The sequence below is a fragment of the Mobula birostris genome, chromosome X (genome assembly GCF_030028105.1).
Source record: "Mobula birostris isolate sMobBir1 chromosome X, sMobBir1.hap1, whole genome shotgun sequence".
Taxonomy (NCBI): Eukaryota; Metazoa; Chordata; class Chondrichthyes; order Myliobatiformes; family Myliobatidae; genus Mobula; species Mobula birostris.
This window is the reverse complement of record NC_092402.1, coordinates 43,360,513-43,385,778: the sequence shown is the minus strand read 5'-3', so window position 1 is coordinate 43,385,778 and position 25,266 is coordinate 43,360,513. Positions and strand designations below refer to the sequence as shown.

Genomic DNA, 25,266 nt, shown 5'->3' with positions numbered 1-25,266 from the left:
TGAAGAGTAATTGACAAAAACACTCAGGACAAATCAACATTTAAGGAAAATGATGGTATTGCTTATGTGTAATCTCATTTCATTCAGAGTTGCTACCATCACTAAGCCAAAGATCTGCCTGGCCAGTGTCTGTCAGCTGGATTGCAACAGTAGATTTCCTGAGTTATTTCACTATTTTTGACTTCTTGATTCCACCTCCCCACCTGTTCCTTCGAAGTTCTCTTATACAAACTTTCAATTATCAGTTTTTCCCTTCTATTTTACTGAGGAGATCACTCAGTACTTCAGCCTTTAGGAAGCTGACAATACAGAAGGATCCATTTCTGCTTTTTTCCAGAAATCCTGGCATAAATAACGTTTGAAATAGGAGCAGGAGTCAGGATTCAGTCCTTTATACTTGTTCCACCAGTCAGTGAGATCATGGCTGTTCTTTGCCTTTGTGTCACATTCCTGCACTAGCTCTTTACCCAGTAATTCTCCTGGTGTCTAAATATCTATCAGTGCCTGAGTAAAGTTTTTGGAAATCCCAGAATCTTTTGGGACCACTTTGGGCATTCTGGATATGATCCAGGGAATTTCACCACATTTCCAGCCAGTATAGATGATCTTCAATATATTGCAAATGCCACTTTGAATGGAGGTTTCTCAGCTGTAAGGTGTCAGGACTCCTGGCTGTTCTTTCTGGAAGAGCAGACAGCTCCTCCAACTTCCCTCAAGGTTTGCCTAAGGATCAATTTCCATCTCTGCCACAAACTCCATTTCCCAACTGCAAAATCTATTGACGTTGTTGTGTCCATCCCTGGTCTGTTGGATTCTCACATCTCCGTACACTGAGTTTTGGCGTGTCTCCAAGACCACTTATTTCCACCAGTTTAACTTTGCCTCGTTCTACCTCTGTCAGAACTCATCAGCTGCTGAGACACTATAGATTGACCAGATAAAGGAATAATGCCTCCTAAAAGGCAGACAAACATCCCTTGGATTTTAGGAGACTGAGGAATGACCTTATAGAGGTGGATAACATCACGAGAGGCATAGATTTGGCAAATGCACAATCTTTATCCCAGGGAAAGGGAATTAAAAACTAGACGGTATAGGTTTAAGGTGAGAAGAGAAAGGGTTAAAAAGAACCAGAGGGGCAACTTCTTCACACAGAGGGTGGTGAGTATATGAAATGAACTGCCGGAGGAAGTGGTTGAACCAGGTAGAATAACAACATTTAAAAGACATTTGGACATGGATAGGAAAGTTATGGAGGGATATTGGCCAAGTGCAGGCAAGTGGGACCAGCTTAGATCAGCATGAACAGGTTGGGCTGAAGAGCCTACTTCCATGCTCTATTATCCTATAACTATGGCACATTATACTTCATCTGTCAATAGGGAGATTATTTACTTTTCCCTGGCCAACATGCAGGGTGATTCAATTCTGGACTCAGCACTCAGGAAATGAACTGTTGAGCTCCTTGGTTGTAGGTTGATGAAAGCTCTCCTATGAAACCATTGCCCTACAGAATAGCTAAGCATTTCAGAAAATCATTTATTCCTTACTAGCAGATGGCCATTGTCATGCGTGAAAAATACAGAAAAGAAGTTGTTTGGTGAAGATACTTGGCTAAGCAAGGTTGCCTGTCAACTTCAAGGTAAACGCAGTGGCCACTTTATTGGGTGCATCTGCTCACTAATGCAAATATCTAATCAGCCAATCATGTGGCAGCAACTCAATGCATAAAAGCATACAGACATGGTCAAGAGGTTCAGATATTGCTCAGACCAAACATAAGAAGGGGGATGAAATCTGATCGAAGTGACTTTGACCGTGGAATGATTGTTGGTGCCAGATGGGGTGGTTTGAGTATCTCAGAAACTGACAATCTCCTGGGGTTTTCATGCACAGTCTCTAGAGTTTACAGAGAATGGGGTGAGAAAGAAAAAAAAACCTCCAGTGAGGGCAAAAATACCTTGTTAATGAGAGGTCAGAATAGAATGGTCAGACTAGTTCATGCTGACAGGAAGACAACAGTAACTCAAATAACCACATATTACAACAGTGGTGTGTAGAAGAGCATCTCTGAACACACAATACGTTAAACCTTGAAGTGGCTGATCTATAGCAGCAGAAGACCATGAACATACACTCAGTGGCCACTTTATTAGGTACAGGAGGCACATGATAAAGTGGTCATGAGTGCATTATGCCTGAGCACCTGGATAAGCAGACATGGCACTCATTGTACATTATCTTGTGTACATGGTGGCTCCTAAGTACATATATTTAGGCACTGTTAGTGAAGCTATGTGTACTTGGGTTTTATACACTGAACAAAGAAAGCAGGCCATGGAGGGGTAAAGGCCCGCCAGGGAGAAGGTTCAGTGAGCTGCAGTGGTTATCTTCTTTAGGGCATGCAATTTAGGACTTTTAAAAAGATTACCATCAGTTTGTAATCTTGCTACCCCTTTCCTGTGGTGAAACTCTACTCTGTGGGAAGACTGAGAAGCTGAAATATAAGGAAGAGATTATGACATAGATCATCTAGTTCCTGTCATATTCTTGATGGTTGGAACTAGTTATCATATTTCCTATGTTACAACATTTACAGTTCAAAAGAACCTCTTGGGTTTGAAAGGAGTTTTGGACTTCCCAGGGAGGCTGAAAGTGGTGAAGTATATTTCTTTTCCTGGTTTTTGGAAAGGATGGTGATCAAAGCTGAAATGTAAAAGGAACGGATTTGTGCCTGGGCCTCCATGGAACAGTTGAAGGGTTTGAGAGGTTGGTATTGAAGGCTCTGCTTTCTGGGTGAGAGCTTCAGTATTCCTGTGGGTCTATCACAAAACTTCTCTTCAGCGATGTTCTAGCACACTCACAATGCCCTCTTCTCATTACTACCATCAAGTGGGGCCATAGGAGCCTGAAGATGCACACTCGGTGTTTTAGGAACAGCTTCTTCTCATTCGCCATCAGATTTCTGAAAGATCTATGAACCCATGTACGCTAGCTCACTATTTTCTCTCTTTTTGGTACTATTTATTTAATATATTCTTATTGCGACTTTTACAGGTATTGCACTGTGCTGCTGCCGCAAAGAACAAATTTCATGACATAGTCAGTGATAATAAAACCTGATTCTGATTCCAACAAAACCAACAAACAAAAGTCCAATTTTTTAGAGCCTTGGTTTCCCCCCCATCTACACATGGCAGCACTTCAGGACAATCCAGACAGCCAAAATGTGGAGCGGAATGGGGAGAGGTGGTTTAGGGAATAATGCAGAGAGTTCGAAAATTAGGGTGCGGGGTTGCAAGGGATTACAAATGGACAGAGGAACATTGATTGCACTTGGAATGAAGCAAGGGGTATTCCATTTGCTTTTACTTTGACCAAAAATTGTAAGAACCTCTGGAGGATGTGGGCCCTGCTGTCTGGCCATCAAGAGGTAGTGGTGAATCATCTACTTGGACTGTTTCAGTATTTGAGATGAAGTTCTTGTAGCTTAGGTCCCTGTTATTAATCATGATAACTAATAGTAGTTTCTTATGTCAGCTTTATTTAATTAACTGAATTTAAACTCATGATGGGAATTGAACTCTTAACCAATGAGTTTACCACCCTACACTGTTCCAGGAGCTTCACTGACAGCATCTCCCGAGTAACAATTACAGAAGAAGGAAAGAAGGTTTCTTTGGATGAATGCATAATGTAAATTTTGAGGTTTCAGCTCTATATTTTGCAGTGGAAACAGGTAACTCACCTGCTTGAGTTGAGTTTCGGAGTTGACGTAGATTTCGCAGATGTTACAGTGGAAAGCCTTGCTCTGGATGCCAATGCTGCCTTTGTTACCAATGCGTTTGGTTTTGTACAATGTCCGTGGGAACAGCCTCAGTCTGCTCCTTCTGTTGTGACTGTTCTGACCCTGCAGCACTGATTTATGCTTTGACCCTAAAACATTGGAAAAATAATGCATCAGCCTCCATTATTTATAATTACATTAACACTGGTCACAAACGATTTAGGAATATTTGTGATGAAACAGAGAAATCAAAGTGTGGACTAGTGTTGTCAATTGTCCCATATTACATAGGATGGCCAATATTTAAATGAAAATTCGGTTGCCTATTTGCTGTCAGTACATATTTCCCAATAGTTTCCCACCCCAGGTTGCCAATTGACAAAAATTGAGTTTTGGGCTCAATGGTGTGACCCCAGGACACTATTTTCTTTGGATTCACCTGAGACATGTTGGCTCAGGATTTTGCAGATAACACCAAATGGCCTGGACAGAATGGATATGGAGAGGATGTTTCCATTGGTAGTAGAATAGGACCAGAAGACAGGCCTCAGAATAAAGAGATGTCCTTTTTAAAACTGATGAGAGGAATTTCAGCCAGGGGGTGGTGATTTTGTTGAATTTTTTTGCCATAGAGGGCTGTGGAGTCATTGGGTGTAGTTAAGGCAGAGAATGATATGTTCTTTGTTGGTAAATGGGTTAAGTATTATTGGAGAATGGGTTTGAAAAAAAAGATCGGCCATGATTGAATGGCTGAGCAGATTCCATTGGTTGAATGGCCTAATTCTGTTTTTATATCCAATATAGGAAATAAAAGCAGGAGTCGGCTGTTCTGTTCTTGTGCATGCTCTGACCTTTTGCCTCAGAACAACTATCCAGCACTCACCTCACAGCCCTGTGAACAAAACACAGAAGGCGAACACATGAGGACAGCAAGTAATGGGGAAGGTGAATGGAATGTTGGCTCTTAAATTAAAGGGTCTGCAGTATAAAGAGTAGAGAATTCCTGTTGCAGCTCAACTCCAGTGAGACCACATCTTTATGAACAACACTGTGCCCCTATTTTAGGAAAGATTATTTCATTGGAGAGAGTTTAGTGAAGATTATTTATGATGATCTGGGCTTTGGAAGGCTTGATCCTTGAGGAAAAGTTAAACAATCAGGACTCTAATTGGAGTTTAGGGGAATGAGAGGTGATCTTATTGAAATGTTATAGCTCTAATGGGGTAAATACTGAAAGGATGTTGTTGTCATGGGAGAACCTAGAACCAGCGGGCATGGTTTCAGAATAAAGTGGAGGGGGGGAGCTGTGCCATTTAAGAAAGTAATGAGGAACAACTTACTTTCTCAAAGGGTTGAGAGGTGTATGTGTATGCCTAAGGTGAAGATAACTAGCTTTCTAATGGGGGTCATGGGGAAAGGGCAGGAAAGTGGATGAGGAACATTGGATCAGCCATGATCCTACTGGATGGTGGAGCTGAATTGCCTACTCTTGTCCCTACTTCTTATGGTAGCTCCAAAGTAAGTCAATTTTTTATATTTTACAGAGTAGAATTTATGAAATATGAGTAAGTTGACTTCCATGTTAGTCTGCTTTGGAACAATAATCCATTAGCTGTAACACACATTGGAACACCTTAAAATTTTGAAAACTGCTTTATAAAAGTTTGCTCGTTAAGTTTTATTTTTCAAATTAGGCAAGATGAGAAATTATTGTATCAAAATATAGTGGACAAATGGTTTGAATCTCTTTGCTCCATGCTCTTCTTTAATATGGATGTTCATCTATAATTTATCCCTTGGTTAAAATGGTGGGCATAGAAGCAACAACGAATCTGTTAAGTACTCTCTCTTCTGAAATTTTTTTTTGCAGTTCTGAACTTATTAATTTGAAATCAAAATATTCTATCCAGCAAGTCTATAAAGCCACTGTGTTCTTTATCTCACTATTGCTGAGATCAAAAATCTAGGCTGACCCTCCACTAAAGGAGTACTGGCCTGTTAAAAGTATTCTTGTTGAGATGGGAGGTTAAGCCTGTCAGATGGATGTAAAACTATCAAACTATAAAAGAGGCAGAAAGTTATTCCTGATGCTGTGGTCAATATATATTCCTTAATCAACATCAATTAAATTATCGACGATCAATTTTAACACTTAGTTTAAAAATGCTGCTTTATTTAATTCCTTTACATTCAAGTTCCTTACCATATTTTAGGACTTCCTCCACTAATAATCTCACGAGCCAAGGAGCAACTATCTATTTTTGTAACTGACATGATAGGTTCTGTGACTACCAGCCACACAATGTGTTTTATTTGAGAACAAGGGATCTGAGAGTTATCTCACTCCTTTGAGATAGGCCACTCTAGGGGCAAGCAATGGTCCCCGTTCAACCAGCTGAGAACCAACAATGGCACTTGGTAATCGGTCGCATGTACTGAGGGACAGTGAAAATCTTCGTTTTGCATGCCATCCACACAGATTGTTTTACCACATCAGTACATGGTAAAAAACAATACTGGATGCAGAATATCATGTTACAGTTACAGAGAAAGTGCAGTGTAGGCAAACAATAAGGTGCAAGGCCATGATGCGGTAGACTGTGAGTTCAAAAGCCCATCCTATGGTACAAGAGGTCCACTCAATAGTCTTAGGATATTCCTTGAGCCTGGTGGTATGTGTTTTCAACTGGAGGCTGACAACAGTGGACCACTGATCTGTAGCTTTCTTAAGGGAAAATTTATTGTGGCAGATGAAGGAAGACAACTGAAATCTGAATGAAAGCAACTTGATGCCTTTAAGGTAAATTAATACAATGGGGAGGATTATATGGTGAATGAGGATGGAAGCAAAACCAACTGGGCTTCACCAGATGGGCTGCATGAGGAGCGTTTGTTGGCCTAGGCCTGTACTCCCTGGAGCTTAGAAGAATGAGCAGCGATCTCATTGAAACCTACCGAATATTGAAAGACTGAGATAGAGTGGATGTAGAGAGAATATTTGAAATAGTGGGAGTGGCTAGGACAAAGGCACAGCCTCAGGAAAGAAGGACGTACCTTTACAACAGCGATGACGAGGTGCTTTTTTTTAGCCAGATGGTGATGAATCTGTGGAATTCATTGCAACAGATGGCTGTGGAGGCCAAGTTGTTGGGTATATTGAAAGTGGAGGTTGATAGGTTCTTGATTAGTAAGAGCATCACATTTTACAGGAAGAAGGCAGGAGGTTGGAGTTGGGAGGGAAAATAAATCAGCCATGATTGAATAGCAGAGCAGACTCGATGCCCTAAATAACAAAATTCTGCTCCTATGTCTTTGTTTCTATCTTATAATTCCTATGTGTTGCTGTGTAACATGCATCTGAATAAAATTTTGTCCTTCTGCCTCTGGGAAACAATGGCCACTTACATTTCTTCCCACATTGCTTCACAGATGTGAAGCAGTGGGGCTACTCACCGTTGTTGTGTGCCTCGAGTTGTGATACGGAGTTTACAGTCACTTTGCAAGCTGCGCAGTACAGATGCTGTTTCATTTTCTCGCCCTCTTTCTCATTCTCAGGGGCCGAGCTGACACTGTTGGTGCCCTCACTTCTAATGATCTCTGCAGCATGCTCATGCAAGGTCTCAAGGCCATTCTCTGACCTGCCATTAGTTGCTTCAGAACAGGAGGTTGTGGCTGATGCCCTGGACCCAGCAGATTCCATCATAAACACATTGGATGTGTGCACCAATGAGGTAGAATCATCAGTTTTCTCCACGGCTGTTGCTGTAGAATAATCCTCTACAAATCAAACATAATATGTTGACAGAATATTTATCTGTAACTGTTTGTCAAAGAAATTCTGTTCAATTAAATTTCAGCTGAATTATTTTCAACTATCAAGTAAACTAACGCAAATTGGTTTAGCTTAAATCACTAGGTTCCTGTGGGATGGACACACAACAGGTTTATTTCCCTTGGAGTGGAGGAAATTTTGGGGGTCCTGAATGAGGTATATAGAATTATGAAGAATAGCTAGGGTAGATAGAAAACTTTTCCTTAAAGCACAGATAGCTAAGACCTGAGGGCATAGGCTTAAAGAATGGATAGGGGTGTTTTAAGAGGATATGAGGAAGAGTTCTTTCTCCCAGAAGGTGGTTAGAATCTAAAATGCTCTGCCAGGGAGAGTGGAGAGGCAGAGCCAAACCTTAAGAGGAATCTGGACCAGGGGTGCAGTGCTAGCTGGAGCACACCGGAACGCGTCTGGCACATCTTTAAGAAAAAAGCCGAAATAAACAAGCTAATTAATTAGGTGCTGCCCAGGGTGATTTGAGTATCTCAGAAACTGCTGATCTCCAAGGATTTTTATGCACAACAGACTCTGGAGTTTACAAAGAATGGTGCCAAAAACAAAAAAACATCCAGCAAGTGGCTGTTATGTGAGTGAAAATATCTTGATAAATCCAACCTGATGGCATGAACATCGACTTCTCTAACTTCCGCTAATGCCTCACCTCCCCCTCGTACCCCATCTGTTACTTATTTTTATACACACATTCTTTCTCTCACTCTCCTTTTTCTCCCTCTGTCCCTCTGACTATACCCCTTGCCCATCCTCTGGGTGCCCCCCCCTCCTTTTCCTTCTTCCCGGACCTCCTGTCCCATGATCCTCTCGTATCCCTTTTGCCTATCACCTGTCCAGCTCTTGGCTCCATCCCTCCCCCTTCTGTCTTCTCCTATCATTTTGGATCTCCCCCTCCCCCTCCAACTTTCAAATCCCTTACTCACTCTTCCTTCAGCTAGTCCTGACGAAGGGTCTCGGCCTGAAACATCGACTGCACCTCTTCCTAGAGATGCTGCCTGGCCTTTTGCGTTCACCAGCAACTTTTATGTGTGTTGATAAATCCACTCGCTGAATTTTTTTTGTTTTTGGCACCATTCTTTGTAAACTCCAGAGTCTGTTGTGCGTAAAAATCTCAGGAGATCAGCAGTTTCTGAGATACTCAAATCACCCTGGGCAGCACCTAATTAATTAGCTTGTTTATTTCGGCTTTTTTCTTAAAGATGTGCCAGACGCGCTCTGGTGCGCTCCGGCTAGCACTGCACCCCTGATCTGGACAAGCACGTGAAGTGCCAAGGCATAAAGACTACATATCAGGTCCTGTAAGTTTAGAATGGTCAGCATGGATATGGTGGGCTGAGGTTTCTGTGCAACTCAGCAACTTCACGTCAGATGTGATCTTCCAAAATTCCCAGACTTGGAAAGGATCCAGCTACTCAAGAAAGGAAGGAGAGAGAAAGCAGGGAATCAAGGCAGTACCAAGGAGGTGATAGTAGAGCACTTAGAAGATGAAGATGAAAGATTAGCTTTATGTTTCACATGTACATCGAAACATACAGCGAAAGGCATCATTTGTGTCAAATCAATTCAGTGAGCCTGCAAGTGTCACCACGCTTCTGGCACCAACATAGCATGCCCACAAATTACTATTCCTAACTGTAAGTCTTTGAAATATGGGAGGAAACCAGAGCACCCGGAGGAAATCCACGCGGTCATGGTGAGAACATAAAAACTCTTTAGAGACAGTGGCAGGAATTGAAGCCCGATTGGTAAATTGCTGCTGCTGTAAAGCAATTGCGCTTACCAAGATATTACCATAACACACAGAACAGTGTCAACATTGTTTCATGAAATGAAAATTGTGACTTAGTATATTTTTTCTTTACAGATCTTGAGGTTCTAACTAGCAGGATGTATAAGGAAAGTCAACAGACACAATATAGTTGGATTTCCAAAGGCATTCAATAAAGATTACTGCACAAGATAAGAGCGCATCAATTTGATAGTCATATACAGTTAGGATGAAGGATTGGTTATCTAGAAATAAACAAGTCGTTTTTGGCAAGCTAGTGGAGTCCATAATAGATCAGTGCTGAGCCCTCAGCTAGTTAGAGTCTATTATATTGACAGATAAAGTGATTGACTGCAGCGTATTCAGGTTTGCTGAGCTACAGGGATACCTTGGAAAGGAGGGCAGGACGAGGACACAAAGATCTGAAAAGAAATGTGGACATTTTCAATGAGTGGGGATAAAGACGGAGGCTAAAGGGAGGAAATGTGAGTTATCCATTTTGTTATGAAAAATGGAAAAATAGAATGTTATTTACACTTCCTATAAAAAGTATTCACCTCCCACTGAAAGTTTTTATGTTTTATTGTTTTACAACATTAAATCACAGTGTACTTAATTTGGCTTTTTTGACACTGATCAACAGAAAAAGACTTTTGAGTCAAAGTGAAAACTGAGCTCTACAAAGTGATCTAAATTAATTACAAATATAAAACACAAAATAATTGATTGTATAAGCATTCATCCCCTTCAAGTCAGTATTTAGTAGATGCACCTTTGGCAGCAATTGCAGCCTTGAGTCTGTGTGGATTGGTCTCTATCAGCCTTGCACATCTGCACACTGCAATTTTTCCCCATTCTTCTTTTCAAAACTGCCCAGGCTCTGGCAGATTGCATGGGGATCGTAAGTGAACAGCTCTTTTCAAGTCCAGCCACAAATTCTCAATCGGATTGACGTCTGGACTCTGACTTGGCCACTCCAGGACATTAACTTTGTTGTTTTTAAGCCATTCCTGTGTAAATTTGGCTTTACGCTTGCTTCCAGGGCCTGCTGCATAGAAGGATCACCACAGCATGATGCAGACACCACCACGCTTCGCAGTAGGGATGGTGTGTTTTTGATGATGTGTGTGAGCCAAACATAGCATTTAGTCTGATGGCCAAAAAGCCCAGTTTTAATTTCAACAGACCATAGAACCTTCTTTCATCTGACTTCAGAGTCTCCCACATGCCTTCTGGTAAATTTTAGCTGAGATTTTATGTGAGATTTTTCAACAGTAGCTTTCTCTTTGCCACTCTCCCATAAAGCTGTGATTGGTGAAGCACCTGGGCAACAGCTGTTGTATGCGCAGTCTCTCCCATCTCAGCCACTGAAGCTTGTAACTCCTCCAGAGCTGTCATAGGTCTCTTGGTGGCCTCCCTCACTGGTCCCCTTCTTGCAGTCACTCAGTTTCTGAGGATGGCCTTACCTAAGCAGATTTACAGCTGTGCTATACTCTTTCCATTCCTTGATGATTGACTTAACTGCACTCCAAGGGTTATTCAGTGACTTGGAAATTTTCTTGCATCCATCTCCTGACTTATAGCTGGATCACCTCCCAGCTAACATGTCATCGGGATGTGAGGGGAAACCATAGTCATGGGGAGAAAGATGTATGAACTCAACAGACAACTAAGAGGTCAAAATAAAACCTGGGATGAGACAGCTACACTACCTGTTGTCCCATTGTGTCAGTACAGTTAGGTACAGTTCACCAGCAAAACTGAGGAGGATTAATTTGCCCATATTTGAGTGGAGCCACACAAGGACTGAAAAATAAGTTGCCCAGCTTGGCATGAAAAATGTGTGACTTTCTGAATTTCCTACTGACCAACTTGGTAAATCACTGAAGTCAAACTAAAAATCAGTAAAGGATTACAAAGTACATCCAAGACTATATTGCAAATTTATAGTTCAAGGTCTTTGGTGAACACTGGTGAGTCAGATTTATTAGCTCCCTGAAGGTATGTACCCCTGTGAAGTGTTTTCCTCTCTGTTGATTTGGTACACATTATGTTTCACGCAGATTTGTTTCATTTTGGCCAACAGGTTCTTTTTTACACTTTTGGTTTCCTTCATCACAGCTCCTTTCATTTCCACTGGTTTACACATTCCCAATTACAAGGTGAGATGGGAACTCCTTTACAGGCCCTGGTCACAACGCATCGCTGAGGGGTTTGAAAGAAACCAATAAATTCAGTGTTGAATCCTCGGTCTTCACCCAAACACATTCCACTTCCTGTTCTGCCGGCTCAAGTTCATTACCCACTCCTCCCATTATGGCAGCAGTTACTATCAGTACACCCAGCCCAGCCCCTCCCTCTTTCACTTCATCCATCCTTTTCAAATGTTAAGTGTGCAGGAATATTTAATTTCCAACTTTAGTCATCTTGCAACCACTTTTTCCATAATAGCTTTTAGGTTAAACCCCTTTGACACTATTTGTGTCATCAGTTCACCTGGTTTACTTCAAATTTTTAACTTCAGGAATAACCATATTTCTTTGAATTAACTTTGTTTACTTATGCAATTTCGAAACTTGAAAAGGCATCACTTTCGACTGCAATGCCATTCCAAACTAAACCCATCTGCCTGTAGCTAGTCCATATCCCTCCATTCCTTGTCTGTCATGTGTCTGTCTAAATGCATCTTAAACATCAGTAAGAGGTATTAGATAGGCACATGAACAGCAAGGAATGGGGGAAGGGGAGATCCTACTCTAAAGTTTCATAGTTGTGGGCCCTCAACAAAACCTACCAACCAACATGTCTTCGGGATATAGGAAGTTCATTCTAATTTAAAATCAGTAATTGGCCTGGGACACACTACCAATTTCACTAGCTATTCCAGGCACCAAAGAACTTGCCAGTATCAGTAGTGGTAACTACAGAACCATAGGGTTGTCACAGGCACCCATCTGATTCACTCACGTCCTTCTCAACACTGGCCATGTCTGACTCCCAGCACTGACTGGCTGACTCCTAACAGGCCTCGAAATACTCTGACAAGACTTCTTGAGTCAAGAACCAGTTCTGGATGGAAAATCGATTCTGGTTTGTCAACAATATCCACACTCACTGAATATATAAAGAAAGATCTACTTTCAATCACCAGTGAATATTCTCTTAAATAAATAACTGGGTTTAAATTGCTCATATTTCTAGTTTTAAAGCCATTGACCTGATATTTGTCTTAGCATTGTGAAATTTGTTTTAAGTTAGCTATAAAGAAATAAAACAAGGAAAAAAAACTCAAGGAAAAAATAATCTACTTAAAACAAATCATACTGTATTCTATAGGTGATAGCCTTCATTGTTCAAGTAAAGATTCAGAAAGTACCAGAATACTTAAGTGCTGTTAGAGCTGTCAACTTGTTATTTGGTGTCTCTGACATGAAATGTAAACTTCATTTTCAATTTGGTTCCACATTGCAAGTTCAATTTGGTACTAGGCATGGTGTTATATATCACTCCATGCAGATAAATCCTCACTACAATTATGTGCGACTGATCTCATGTATTTTACTGCGCAATAGAATTATTAAATATCTTACATCGGAGGTGTAATTGTCATGTTTCATCTTAAGGAGACCAACTTACAGTTGGCTGTATGGAATATAGCAGCAGTTCATGAAATAAGCATTCTCAGGTTAAAACTAGAGCACTTATAACCAATAGGAAAACATGTCCCACATCTGTATGCAGATTCTGTGGAGTTTGACAGCTTTTTAAATGACTAAACACATTAAAAGACTACTTAGTACTTCAGGGTTTTCAAGTAGATTTGGCAGGCACTGAACAACACAAATCTGTTTCTAAGCAAATGGAGAGGAGTTTAAAACATTCACCCCATTATGGGCCTGGCAGGAGCTGTAAGTGGCACTGCTACCACCCTGGCATGATAATTAGCCTGTTGCACTTTGCTAGGGTCCTAGTGCTAGCCTACCACTGCTCTACATCTTCTGGTACTGAGTGTGCTGTTGCTGATCAAACCAGGGCTGGGAGATGACAGGATTCAGATTTTGAAATTCTGCAAGAATGGGATAATGTAGACAATATGACCAGAAGACATAGGAACAGAATGACACCATTAGGCCCGTTGAGTCTGCTCTGCCATTCCCTCATGGCTGAATTACGATCCCTCTCAATACCATTCTCCTGCTTTCTCCCTGTAAACTTTGATGGCCTTACTAAACATTACTCCCTGGCAAGAGAAATTCCTCTTCATGTCTGTTCTAAGGGGACATCTTTTTACAGGTGGCCCCCGCTTTTCGAACGTTCGCTTTACGGAACCTCACTGTTACGAAAGACCTACATTAGTACCCTGTTTTCGCTAACAGAAGGTGTTTTCACTGTTACGAAAAAAGCAGCGCGTGATAAAAAATCAGCGCGCGCCCCGAGCAACCGCTCTCCCCCGGATTCGGAACGGCAATCTCGCCGGCATTGCTTAAACACGTGCCTGTGAGCAGCCGTTTGCAAGATGAGTTCTAAGGTATCGGAAAAGCCTAAAAGAGCTTGTAAGGATGTTATACTTAGCGTAAAACTAGACATAATTAAGCGTTTCGATCGTGGTGAACAAAGTAAAGACTAAGTGAGTTTGGCTTGTGGAAGCTGACGAAGATGATGTTGAAGAGGTTTTGGCATCCCATGACCAAGAACTGATAGATGAAGAGCTGATGCAATTGGAAGAGGAAAGGATAACAATCAAAACCGAACGAGTAATAATAAAGTACGACTTTAATTTTGAAAGGGTATGTCGGTTTAGGGGATATTTGCAGGATGGTTTGAGTGCTTACAAAGAACTGTATGATAGAAAAATGCATGAGGCTCAGCAGTCAAGCAAGCCTTCCACATCAGCCACAGCAGACGACGAACCTCGACCTTCGACATCAAGGTGGGCAGTCATAGGAGAAGATGAGCTGCCTGCTTTAATGGAAACAGATGACAAGATGACACCCCAGTGTCCCACCACCCCAAACCCCCAGGCCGTGGACAGATACCGATTCGCGGAGAATGCAGTGGTAGCCGGGAGGCACCCAGCACATCTTTAAGAAAAAAGCCGAAATAAACATGCTAATTAATTAGGTGCCACCTGACATGTAATTGTCGGCCCAGATCAGAGGCAATGCAATCGGAAGTCGGCACTGATCTGGGCCGACAATTACGTGCCAGACGGCACCTAATTAATTAGCATGTTTATTTCGGCTTTTTTCTTAACGATGTGCTGGGTGCCTCCCGGCTACTGCTGGACCCCTGCGTGCTTCGCGGATCGGTATCGGTCGCTGCCCGGAGGGTGGGGGCCACTGCACCACCCCAATTTGCGACGACTCAGTCTAACACACCATCATCAGTGTGCTCGGCGCTGAACCAATTCCGGTAAGTGATACTACACTGTACATATATTATTTCTACTTTATATCAGCTGTGTATCTTTACGTGTTATTTGGTATGATTTGGTAGCTTCATAGCTTAAAGGTTACTGAAGAGCGCTTGTGTCGTGTTTTTGCCGACGGTGCTTGCGTGAGATTTTCGCTACGGAAAACAGTTCAGGCAATGATTGTGGAAAAGTATTTCTACTTTACATAAGCTGTGTATTTATCATATCATTCCTGCTTTTACTATATGTTACTGTTATTTTAGGTTTTATGTGTTATTTGGCATGATTTGGTAGGTTATTTTTGGGTCTGCGAACGCTCACAAAATTTTCCCATATAAATAAATGTTAATTGCTTCTTCGCTTTACAACATTCTGGCTTACGAACTGTTTCATAGGAACGCTCTACCTTCCGATGGCGGGGGAAACCTGTATTCTGAAGTTCTGCCCTCTGGTCCTCGACTCCCCCACAATAGGTAACATCCTCTCCATGTCCACTCTATCTAGGCCAGGAGTTCCCAAACTATTTTATGCCATGGATCCCTACTGTTAACCAAGGGGTCTGTGGGCCCCAGGTTGGGACACCTGATCTAGGCCTTTAAATATTTGACAGATGTCAATGAAATCCTCCCCTCATTCTTCTCAACTCCAGTTAATACAGGCCAGGATCCATCAAACATTCCTCATACATTCACCCTTTCATTCCTGGGATCATTCTTGTGAACCTCTTCTAGACTCTCTCCAATGCCAGCACATCCTTTCTTAGACACAGCATAACCATAAGACTTTAAGATATAGAAGCAGAATTAGGATATTTGGCCCATCAGAACTGCTCTGCCATTCAATCATAGGCAGTTTTCTTTTCAACCCCATTCTTCCGTCTTCTCCCTGTAATCCTTAATCCCTTTACCAATCAAGAGCTGATTTAAATTCACCCAATGACTCGGCCTCCACAGCACTCTGTTACAGCAAATTTCACAGATTCCCCACCATCTGGATGAAGGAATTCCTTCTCATAATCAAATTACATCAGTCTGCATATACAGTTTACACATGAGCAGTAAGCCTCTGAGCTGACTGTTGAATATGTGGAAGTGAGACACACCACAAACGTTATCGGTAAATGTGGCCTCGGCCTTGGACCACCTGGACAATAGCAATACCTACATTAGGCTTCTGTCTCTTGATTAAAGCTCTGTGTTCAACACCATCACTACTAATCAACAAGCTTCAAAACCTGGGTCTCTGCACCTAGATCCTTAGCTTCCTCATTAGGAGACTGCAGTCAGCGCAAGTCCGAAATAACATCTCCTTCTTACAGTCAACACTGGCACACCTCAAGGATGCGTGATTAGTCCACCTCTCTACTCTCTACACCCATGACTGTGTGGCTAGGCACAGCTCAAGCACCATCTATAAATTTGCTGATGACACAACTATTGTTGGCAGAATTTCAGATGGTGATGAGGAGGCGTACAGGAATAAGATTGATCAGCTGGTTGAGTGGTGTCACGGCAACAACCTTGCACTCAGCATCAGTAAGACCAAGGAATTGATTGTGGACTTCAGGAAGAGGAAGTCGAGGGAACACACCCCAGTCCTCATCGAGGGATCAGAAGTGGAAAGGGTAAGAAGCTTTTAGTTCCTGGGCACCAACATCTCAAAGGATCTATCCTGGGCCCAACATATTGATCCAGTCATGAAGGAGGAATGTCAGTGGCTAAACTTCATAAGGAGTTTGAGGAGATTCTGTATGTCGCTAAATTTCCACATATATACCCTGGAGAGCATTCTGATTGGTTATATCACTGTATGGTATAGAGGCCCCAATGCACAGGATCAATAAAAGCTGCAGAGTGTTGTAGATTCAGCCAGCTCTATCATGGGCACTAGCCTCCCCGTCATTGAGGATATCTTCAAAAGGCGATGCCTCAAGAAGGTGGCATCAATCATTAGGAACCCTCATCACCCAGGACATGTCAGCTTCTCATTACTACAGTCAGGGAGGGGATACAGGAGCCTGAAGACACACACTCAACATTTTAGGAACAGCTTCTTCCTCTCCGACATCAGATTTCTGGATGGACCGTGAACCTATGAACACTACCTTACTACTTTGCTATCTTTTTGGACTATATTTCTTATTGTAACTTATAGTAATTTTTTATGTATTGCACTGTACTGCTAGCACAAAACAACAAATTGCATGATATATGTCAGTGCCAATAGAAGTGATTCTGATTCTGACCAATTCTGTTAAAAGGCCAGAAAAGTACTTGGGGAGGACTATAATGTCCTATGGAAGGAGATGTCATCTGGGTCTTGCGTGCCCAGGGTTATGGCTTTATCCTCAGATATCATTTGGTTATATAAAGGAAAGAAAAACATCCCTTCCATTTCTGTCTTTTATTTTGACCTTGTTTTGTCGGATTTCCCACTCAATCAGTTGTTTAGTTCTATTTATGGGAATATGTGCAGAAAATCAGGTTGTCAGTGCCAGATGACGGGAATTGTAAAGAAATAGCTGATATAATGCAGATGATGCTGCAACGAATTTGAAGCTACCCATTAGGTTCAACTCCTTGATGGCTCTGATCTGTCTTCCTTCTGCTTGTTGGTGATGTTGGGGGATGAAGGGATCAGCGATCAAGTAATTCAGTGGCAACACACACAAAATGCTGGAGGAACACAGCAGGCCAGGCAGCGTCTATGGAAGAGAGTAAACAGTCGACGTTTTGGGCCGAGAAGCTTCATCATGAAAGTTCTTGGCCCGAAACATCTAGTCCTTTACTCTTTTCCATAGATGCTGCCTGGCCTGCTGAGTTCCTCCAGCATTTTGTGTGTATTGTTTGGATTTCCAGCGTCTGCGGATTTTCTCTTGTGAGCAATTCAGTGGGTTCTCCCACTTGCCTAGTAGATCATCAAGTAGATTACATGTCCGTTGTTTGTCTTCACCACACAATTCCTAATCCAACTTTGTAGAAGTGGGCTGCCTGCTCCTATGCCCCCCACCCCACTGTTGTTTTTCAGAGCAGTTCCCCCCAATTACTTCCGGCAGTGCTTTAGCAGAGCACCACTGTGTTAGGAGCCTACCATGAAAGCACTTCGCAATATTATGTATGGTAATAAGTGTGACCATAATAAAAATACTCTTGCCGATCTGGACAATCCCCAATGCCACATTCGTGAAAATCCCTCCCGTTGGCCATTTGAGTGTGAGACAGAATTTCCAGACTATTCTTTCTTTATCTCCAGGAAATCGATTTGATTCCAGGCCAGACAGAGCAAGTTGCATATCCCTGGGTAAATGTAATTGGTTACATTAGGTTCAGTCTAATAGCACAATCCCTTTACAACACAAACTGTTGAGAGGTTCAAAGCAACATTTAAAGGTCTGAATAATAGCTTGCTTGTAGCCCGTGTACCTGAACTAGTCACTCCCCATAAACTGAATCATAATCCTTTCCACAAAATAAGTCTTGAATTACCTTCAAAGGCATCAATGTCATGGTAGTGGCGGGGTGGGTGAAGGGTGATATTTAAAGATAAAAATTAGCTTTATTTGCTACATGTACATTGAAACATACAGTGAAATGTGTCATTTGTGCCAACAATTGACCCAGCCTGTGTTGTCATGCTTCCAGTGCCAACATAGCATGTACACAGCTTACTAACCCTGATCAGTATGTATGTTTGAAATGTGGGAGGAAACTGGAGCACCCAGGAGAAGCCCACATGGTCACGGGAAGAATGTAGAAGAACGTACAAATTCCTTACAGACAGCAGTGGGAATTGACCCCCTGTCTTACAGCTGGGACAATTCTCCCTCAACACCTTGCTGGCTCAGCATCAGAAAAAGCATTCACATTATAGACCTGTGCAGGTTGTTTAATAATAATAACAATAATTGTAAACCAACACATTACGGGATTCTGTAGCAGTTTAACTCAATCTGATTACTTAGGCAGGCACACTCGGGTGGCAAACGTCATTCACCAAAATCTTGCTTTAAAATACAAATTCATAAATGAAATCATATCTTACGATAAACACAAGTCTAATCCAGTTTTAGTGTCAGAATACCACAAATTATATTATAACTGATCAATTATTACAGATAGGACAATTTATAATAACCATCCGGATATAATAATAGGTGTGGCGCGTGGCCAAGTGGTTAGGGCGTTGGGCTCACGATCTGAAGGTCGTGGGTTCGAGTCTTGGCCAAGGCAGCGTGTTGTGTCTTTGAGCAAGGCACTTAACCACACACTGCTCCAGTCCACCCAGCTGAAAATGGGTACTGGCAAACGCTAGGGGTTAACCTTACGATAGACTGGCGTCCTATCGGGGGGGGGGAGGAGTCTCATACTGTCAGTCACTTCACGCCACAGAAACTGGCATAAGCACCAGCCTGATGGGCCACAAAGGCTCGGGGACAGACTTTGACTTTGATATAATAATAGAGGATAAACAAGCAAGAACAACTTACTTGATAGATATAACCACTCCAAGCACACATGGCACACAGAAATCAATAAGTGAAAAACACCAGAAATATGCTGAACTAAAAAAGGAAATTGAAAGACTTTGGAACATAAATACATTGTCCTGATAGTAATATCTACAACTGGTGTCATCTGAAAGCCACTACACAATTGGGGTATATGGGGTGTCAGGGAGGGGTAGCACCTCTGGTGGGGGAACATGTCGCGTCCTTTTCAGGGCGGTTAGTCCACCTTTGGTCCCCACCTGGCACTCAGCTCTCACCTGTGGCTCCCCGTAGCTGTTTGCATGCGACAGCGGCCACACCCCGGGCAACGGCTTTGACAAGCCGGCTAAACCAGGTGAGGGTAGCCGATGGGTCTCAAACCCTCAGTGAGATAGGGAGTTGTCTATCCCAGCATGTGAAGACAGACTCCGGCAGGTTGAGTGGACGAGACCAATGGAAGGCCCAACGGTCAAGAAGGCGGTCTCTGCAAGCGTCGTGGAACGTGTAGAGCAGGACAAGACACAGAAGATGTCCTGGTCATCCACTGCACCTAGTCCCATCTCCAGCCGTCTAGACTCTGTCTTGCCACTGGACCCAGATGGGAATTGGGAAGAGAGAGTGAGGCTGACGCTGCGCAACTCTCCCTCACTTAAATCCAAATCACGCGCTAGTCTCGACACCATCATAATGGTATCGAGGTCCTCATCGACGTCAACGATGGACAAACAACCAACCAGACACAATAACATTAAACAATTAGGGTTACACAGTAACATCTATGTAAATCTCAGAAAGCCACAATACTAAACACCACTGGAATAGTCTGAACGTTCCTAGCAATTGACAAATGAGCGTGCTTGGCTATGCCCGTACCTCAGGTTTTACCAGCTTCAGCTGAGAAAAAATAAAAATAACAATAATAACTTTATTTTTATGGCATTTTGCATACATTAAGATGCAGGCTCAAAGTGCTTTACATATAAAGATAAATCAATATAGTCATAAAAATACAAGACAAATTTAAAAATCAAACATTATATAGAATAAAATGTAATAGAATATTTCAAATTATATAAATGTAATCAACATCAACAGGCGGTAAGCAATCCTATATGTAGGCCAAATTAAAAAAGCAGGTTTTTAGAAGTGTTGACATTAGACCTGGTCACCAGATGGAATTAAAAAAAATAATATATACAAAGGAGAAGTATACCTGAGACTACTTTATAAACCCTAGCATAGTGTCAGGATTGCTAAATCAATAGTTGGCTTTATTTTACATCCACACATTTTTCTTTAGTTCCATTCCTGACATCATGGCTCATCTCCAACTGTTTTACTTTACTCAGGATTTATTTACGTTTTTATGTTTCATCATTTTTTCCACACATTATTACTCTCACACTGATACTTTGCACTATTTCTGTCAACAGTTTTCTACTTATTCGTTATTCAATACAAATAAAGACAGATGGATAGAAATATACTGCTGATACTGAACAAGATTCAACCAATAAAAAGCGCCCTTTCATGAATTTGCAGCCTTTCTGGGATGCTAACAGATTATTATGACAGTGCTTCTCCAAGTATAATAATCAGGATCTAAAATTCAATTATGAGAGCCCAAAAGTTTCTTTTTAAAAATAATAATCATAATACTCCATAAATCCAAGTTCTGTTTCCCTTCATTTTGTCTAAATCTGACAGAAATACATTTTGGGTGTGGATGTTATTATAGTGGCCTGAAGTTCAATCCTGATAACTCATTGGGATACTGTCTGTACAGTGCCCTTGTTCTTCAAATTTTACCTGGCATCCTTCATTAGAACTGAGAAAGAGAGAAAAAGAGATTTCAGTAACACCGAGGAAAGAATGTATGGAATAAAGGGAAATTTTCCAAAAGCCTGTGACCAGATAATAGTTAGAGGCTGTTGAAATCAGATTATGCATCTTAACTTAAAAGTCCCCTAATGGCCACATTAGGATATCTGGTCTCACCCTAACAGAGATATTCCTTTTTTTTCTGCCCATCCCTCTCCTCATTTTCTTTGTAACCTATACTAGCATAATTCCTCTCTCTCCCAGATGTGATGGAGGGTTCTGGATTTGGAACATTAATTGGTTCTCTTTCCATAGATGCTGCCTGACCTGCTCAGTGTTTCCAGCACTTTCTGTTTTTACCTGTATCTAAGCAGACTGGACCAGCTCTGATGTAGCGGCTGCCCATCTCATTGTTCCATTTGGTTGTGTTTTTATTTACTTGCTCAGGTAATTATTACCTGAACAACCATTGTGGCAACTGCTTTAATATCCCAAAAGGTCTGTACATTTTTGGGAGACTCAGTGGAGACCATTTACTTCAACATTCAACGAGCAATTTGGGTTCATAGAACATAGAACAGTACAGCATAGTACAGACCCTCCAGCCCACAATGTTGTGTCCACCTTTTAACGTACTCTAAGATCAAGCTAACCCTTCCCTCCCACATAGACCTTTTTTTTTAGCGCATGTAGACCGTTGGTTGTTGTAGACATTTTGCTTTGTAGTGCGCTAGTGTGGTGATACCTTTGACCAAAGGTCAGCATTCTCAAACGCATAAAGTATATCATTCCTTTACTTGGGGGACGGGGTATCTAAACAATGCTGAGACATGCTTTTGAGTAGGATTCAGTTTCACCCAACACACAGATAATTGTCTTAGTTTCCCATAAATGAAGATTAATCTCTAAGATACATCTTGAGAATTGTCTGGGAGAAAAACCAATGGGACATTAACAAAGGTGGTGTGTGATATATTTGCATCTTATTATGCAAATAAGTCACATGATCACATAAGTGACATCATCACATGTATAACATAAGCGCCTCATGTTGCTTGCCTTCCGAGTTAGAACAAACAATTTTGGTTAAGCTTTTGTGTTCTTTAACTGTTATTGTAAGGAGAACCCATCACAATTCTATTGCTATCCAGGGTCAAGAATATATTACAGTGCATCTTTGCGCATTTACTTTGAACAGGTGTCAATCAAAAAAATCAGAGTTGACAGACAAGGGCATACAATGATCATCTAACTGAATCATGAGAAGTCTGCTCACTTTCTGACAGAGGAAGATGGTTTATCATGGAGTTGGTAATGGCAGGGGATAAAAGGGAGGAGAATGGAGGTGAGACAGTGCATGGCAGAATGTCATGTAATGAAACTGTCAACTCAATTTGTAAATGGTCATATCCATGGAGGGAATGCAGCCACAGCTGATCGTAAGCAACAACTTTTTGCTGTGATCTTTTTGCCAGATATTGCTGCCACAGATATATGTCTGGCACAATCATCTTGCCAGGCAAAGAATGCCAACTGCCCAATTGTTTGGAAGTGTGGCAACTTGCTTAAAAATGCACTGTTTCTTAGCCTCCCTAAAACAAATAATGAAATGGAAACCAAGGCCACATTGTCAGTCTGAGGCTTCTGGCTGGAGGTGGGAGAGGGAGAGGGAGAGTGTGGTAGGAATGTGGAGGTGGCTTCATGGGCTGACAGCCTTCCCAGTCTCAAAGGAACCATTGATCTGTGTGACTTCAGGAGTGAGTTGCTTGGTGAGGAAAAGCAGGGGCTTAATGAATGTGTGAAGGAGATTGAGGAAATGTAGTTGCTAATGCCAAATCATAGCAGATCACTACATTAGCTGGAATTTCCTTTGAGCCACATTTGGTGTGTTGTCATAATGTTACCAGAGGTGTGACACCGAGCTTGTTTACTCTGGCAATGTAACAATAGATCATTGATTGTTAATGGAGCACTGTGACCAATAAAACATTTGCAATATAAACATCCACAGCCTACTAGATGTTGGAAATGGATTGATAATCAGAAATATACAACTTCCACAGTGTTAATTATCTGAAATTTAAAGTGCCAAATTCTACTGTTTAAAATAACAAATGGAAGGTGTAACACATTACAATAATTTAACGAAATCCATTGCAGTAGTCCCAACTGACACTGCAATGTAAGTTATATAGGTAGTTAGACCTCATCATTGTGGATCACCTAGAGTAGTGAGAAGGAGCATTGTCCATGATGGAATGCGGAGCAGACTCGATGGGCTAAATGGCCCAATTCTACTCCTTCTACTCCTATGTTTTATGGTCTAAGTTGGATGAACACAAAAAGTTCAACTTGGATTTCACCTTGGGTGAGAATATCCTTTCCCTTGTCTTAATTAAAACTACAGTTCTTGCTAGGACATTGAGTAAGCATGGATTGACACAGGATTGGAGTCATACTGTGACTGCTTTGAAGCCCAGGGAGTGTAAGGTTAGTGGTGGTTTCACACATCTTGTGTCAGATTGCCAGTTTGAAATTTTCACTTTGAGTGGCCCAAGTCCATTTTCTTTCAATGCAGAAGTGCTACACTGCCCTGGAACAATGGTGTTAGAGCAGCTATATGCTGCTTTAATCACTTAGAAAGAAATTTATGCAATGCCTGGTCAATACAAGGAGGTGTCCTATCCCGGGAAAGCTCTAACAACAGAGAGAGTGCTGCGCAAATGGAAGAACACTTTTGTCTGGACAAGCATATAATCCAATGTGTCTGCACTGTTAGGTGAGAGTAAAAGAGCCTGTCGCATCAGTTAAGGAGATCGAGGCTGTTCTCTCCCTGGTACCCTAGTCAATACCGAACCCTCAGTTAATATCACAACAACAAATTGCAGCATTGCAGGTTGTAGGCGAACAGAGTGTGGTGGGATTGGTATGGCTGCTATCTCACAGCATCAGAGACCTGGGTCCAATCCTTACCTCCGGCGATCTCAATGAGAAGCTGGTACCTTCGGTCTATTACCGCCTGGATTTCCTTCAAGTGCACTGGTTTCTTTCCACATTCCAGAGATGTGCGGGGTGCAGGGGGCGGGGTGATGAAAGGAATGAATAGACTGTGGGAAAATCACTGGGAGTTGGGATTGGGATTGGTCTGTGACCAGCAAAGATTTGATGGACTGAAATGACATCTTTTCATGTCATAAGGAAATAAGGGTCAATGCAAATTGGGGTTCTTGTTTATTATATTGAATCATTAACCTCAGTTCTAAAGCAATTTACAAGTTTTAAGGCTGTATGGAAAGAAGTTGTGAAAGGTGCAATAGAAATGCAAATCCCTCTTTGTTGGGTTTGAATAGAGCCCAAACATTTGATGTTTCATACCCTAAAGCTAAATCTTATTGCCATTCCTTGACAAAATAGCCTACTGAACAGCTACACCAGAAACAGCAACCCTTCTCCCAAATGCTGACAGATTCAGTGTACATTTGCAATTTACTTTTTTTTCTCAACATACACAAAATGTTGAAGGAATTCATCAGGTCAGGCAGCATCTTTGGAGGGGAGTAAAGAGTTGACGTTTCGGGCTGAGACCCTTCTTCAGAACTGGAAAGGAGGGGGGCAAAAGCCAAAATAAGAAGATGGGGAATGGGAGCAGAGGGTGAAGAGTATAAACTGGCAGGTGATAGATAAGACCAGGTGAGGGGGAAGGTGGGATGATATGAGAAACTGGGAAGATATAGGTGGAAGGGCTGAAGAAGGAATATAATAGGAGTGGACAGTGCAAAAAATGGAAGGAAATGGGGAACTAGAGGGAGGTGATGGGCAGGTGACTCATCTCATTGCCCCCATTCCCCACCGACTTAACTTTCCCCTCAGCTGATCTCACCTATCGACTGTCTGTTTATATTCCTCCCACTCCACCCACTTTATTCAGGCTTCTGCCCCCTTCCTTTCTAGTCCTTCATCAGGATTAAAGATTAGCTAATCTCATCTTTAATCCTGATGAAGCATCTCGGCCTGAAACATTGACTGCTCATTTCCCTCCATAGACGCTGCCTGACCTGCTGAGTTCCTCTAGCGCTTTGTGTGTGTTGCTCAAAATTTCCAGCATCTGCAGAATCTCTTCAGCAAGATTTGAAAAAAAACAAGCTGGGTC

General features: G+C 41.9%; 1 protein-coding gene across 2 annotated transcripts in view; it reads right to left on the bottom strand.

Annotated features, from left to right (window-relative positions):
- Window positions 1–25,266, bottom strand: part of znf385c (zinc finger protein 385C) — a 266,688-nt gene that overhangs the window by 3,335 nt on the left and 238,087 nt on the right. For both annotated transcript variants that reach the window (XM_072248633.1, XM_072248634.1), the window contains exons 5-6: window positions 7,241–7,564; window positions 3,749–3,936 (exon numbers count right to left, since the gene is read on the bottom strand). In XM_072248633.1, the coding sequence (XP_072104734.1) occupies window positions 3,749–3,936; window positions 7,241–7,564 (512 nt within the window). The remainder of the gene's footprint in view (window positions 1–3,748; window positions 3,937–7,240; window positions 7,565–25,266) is intronic.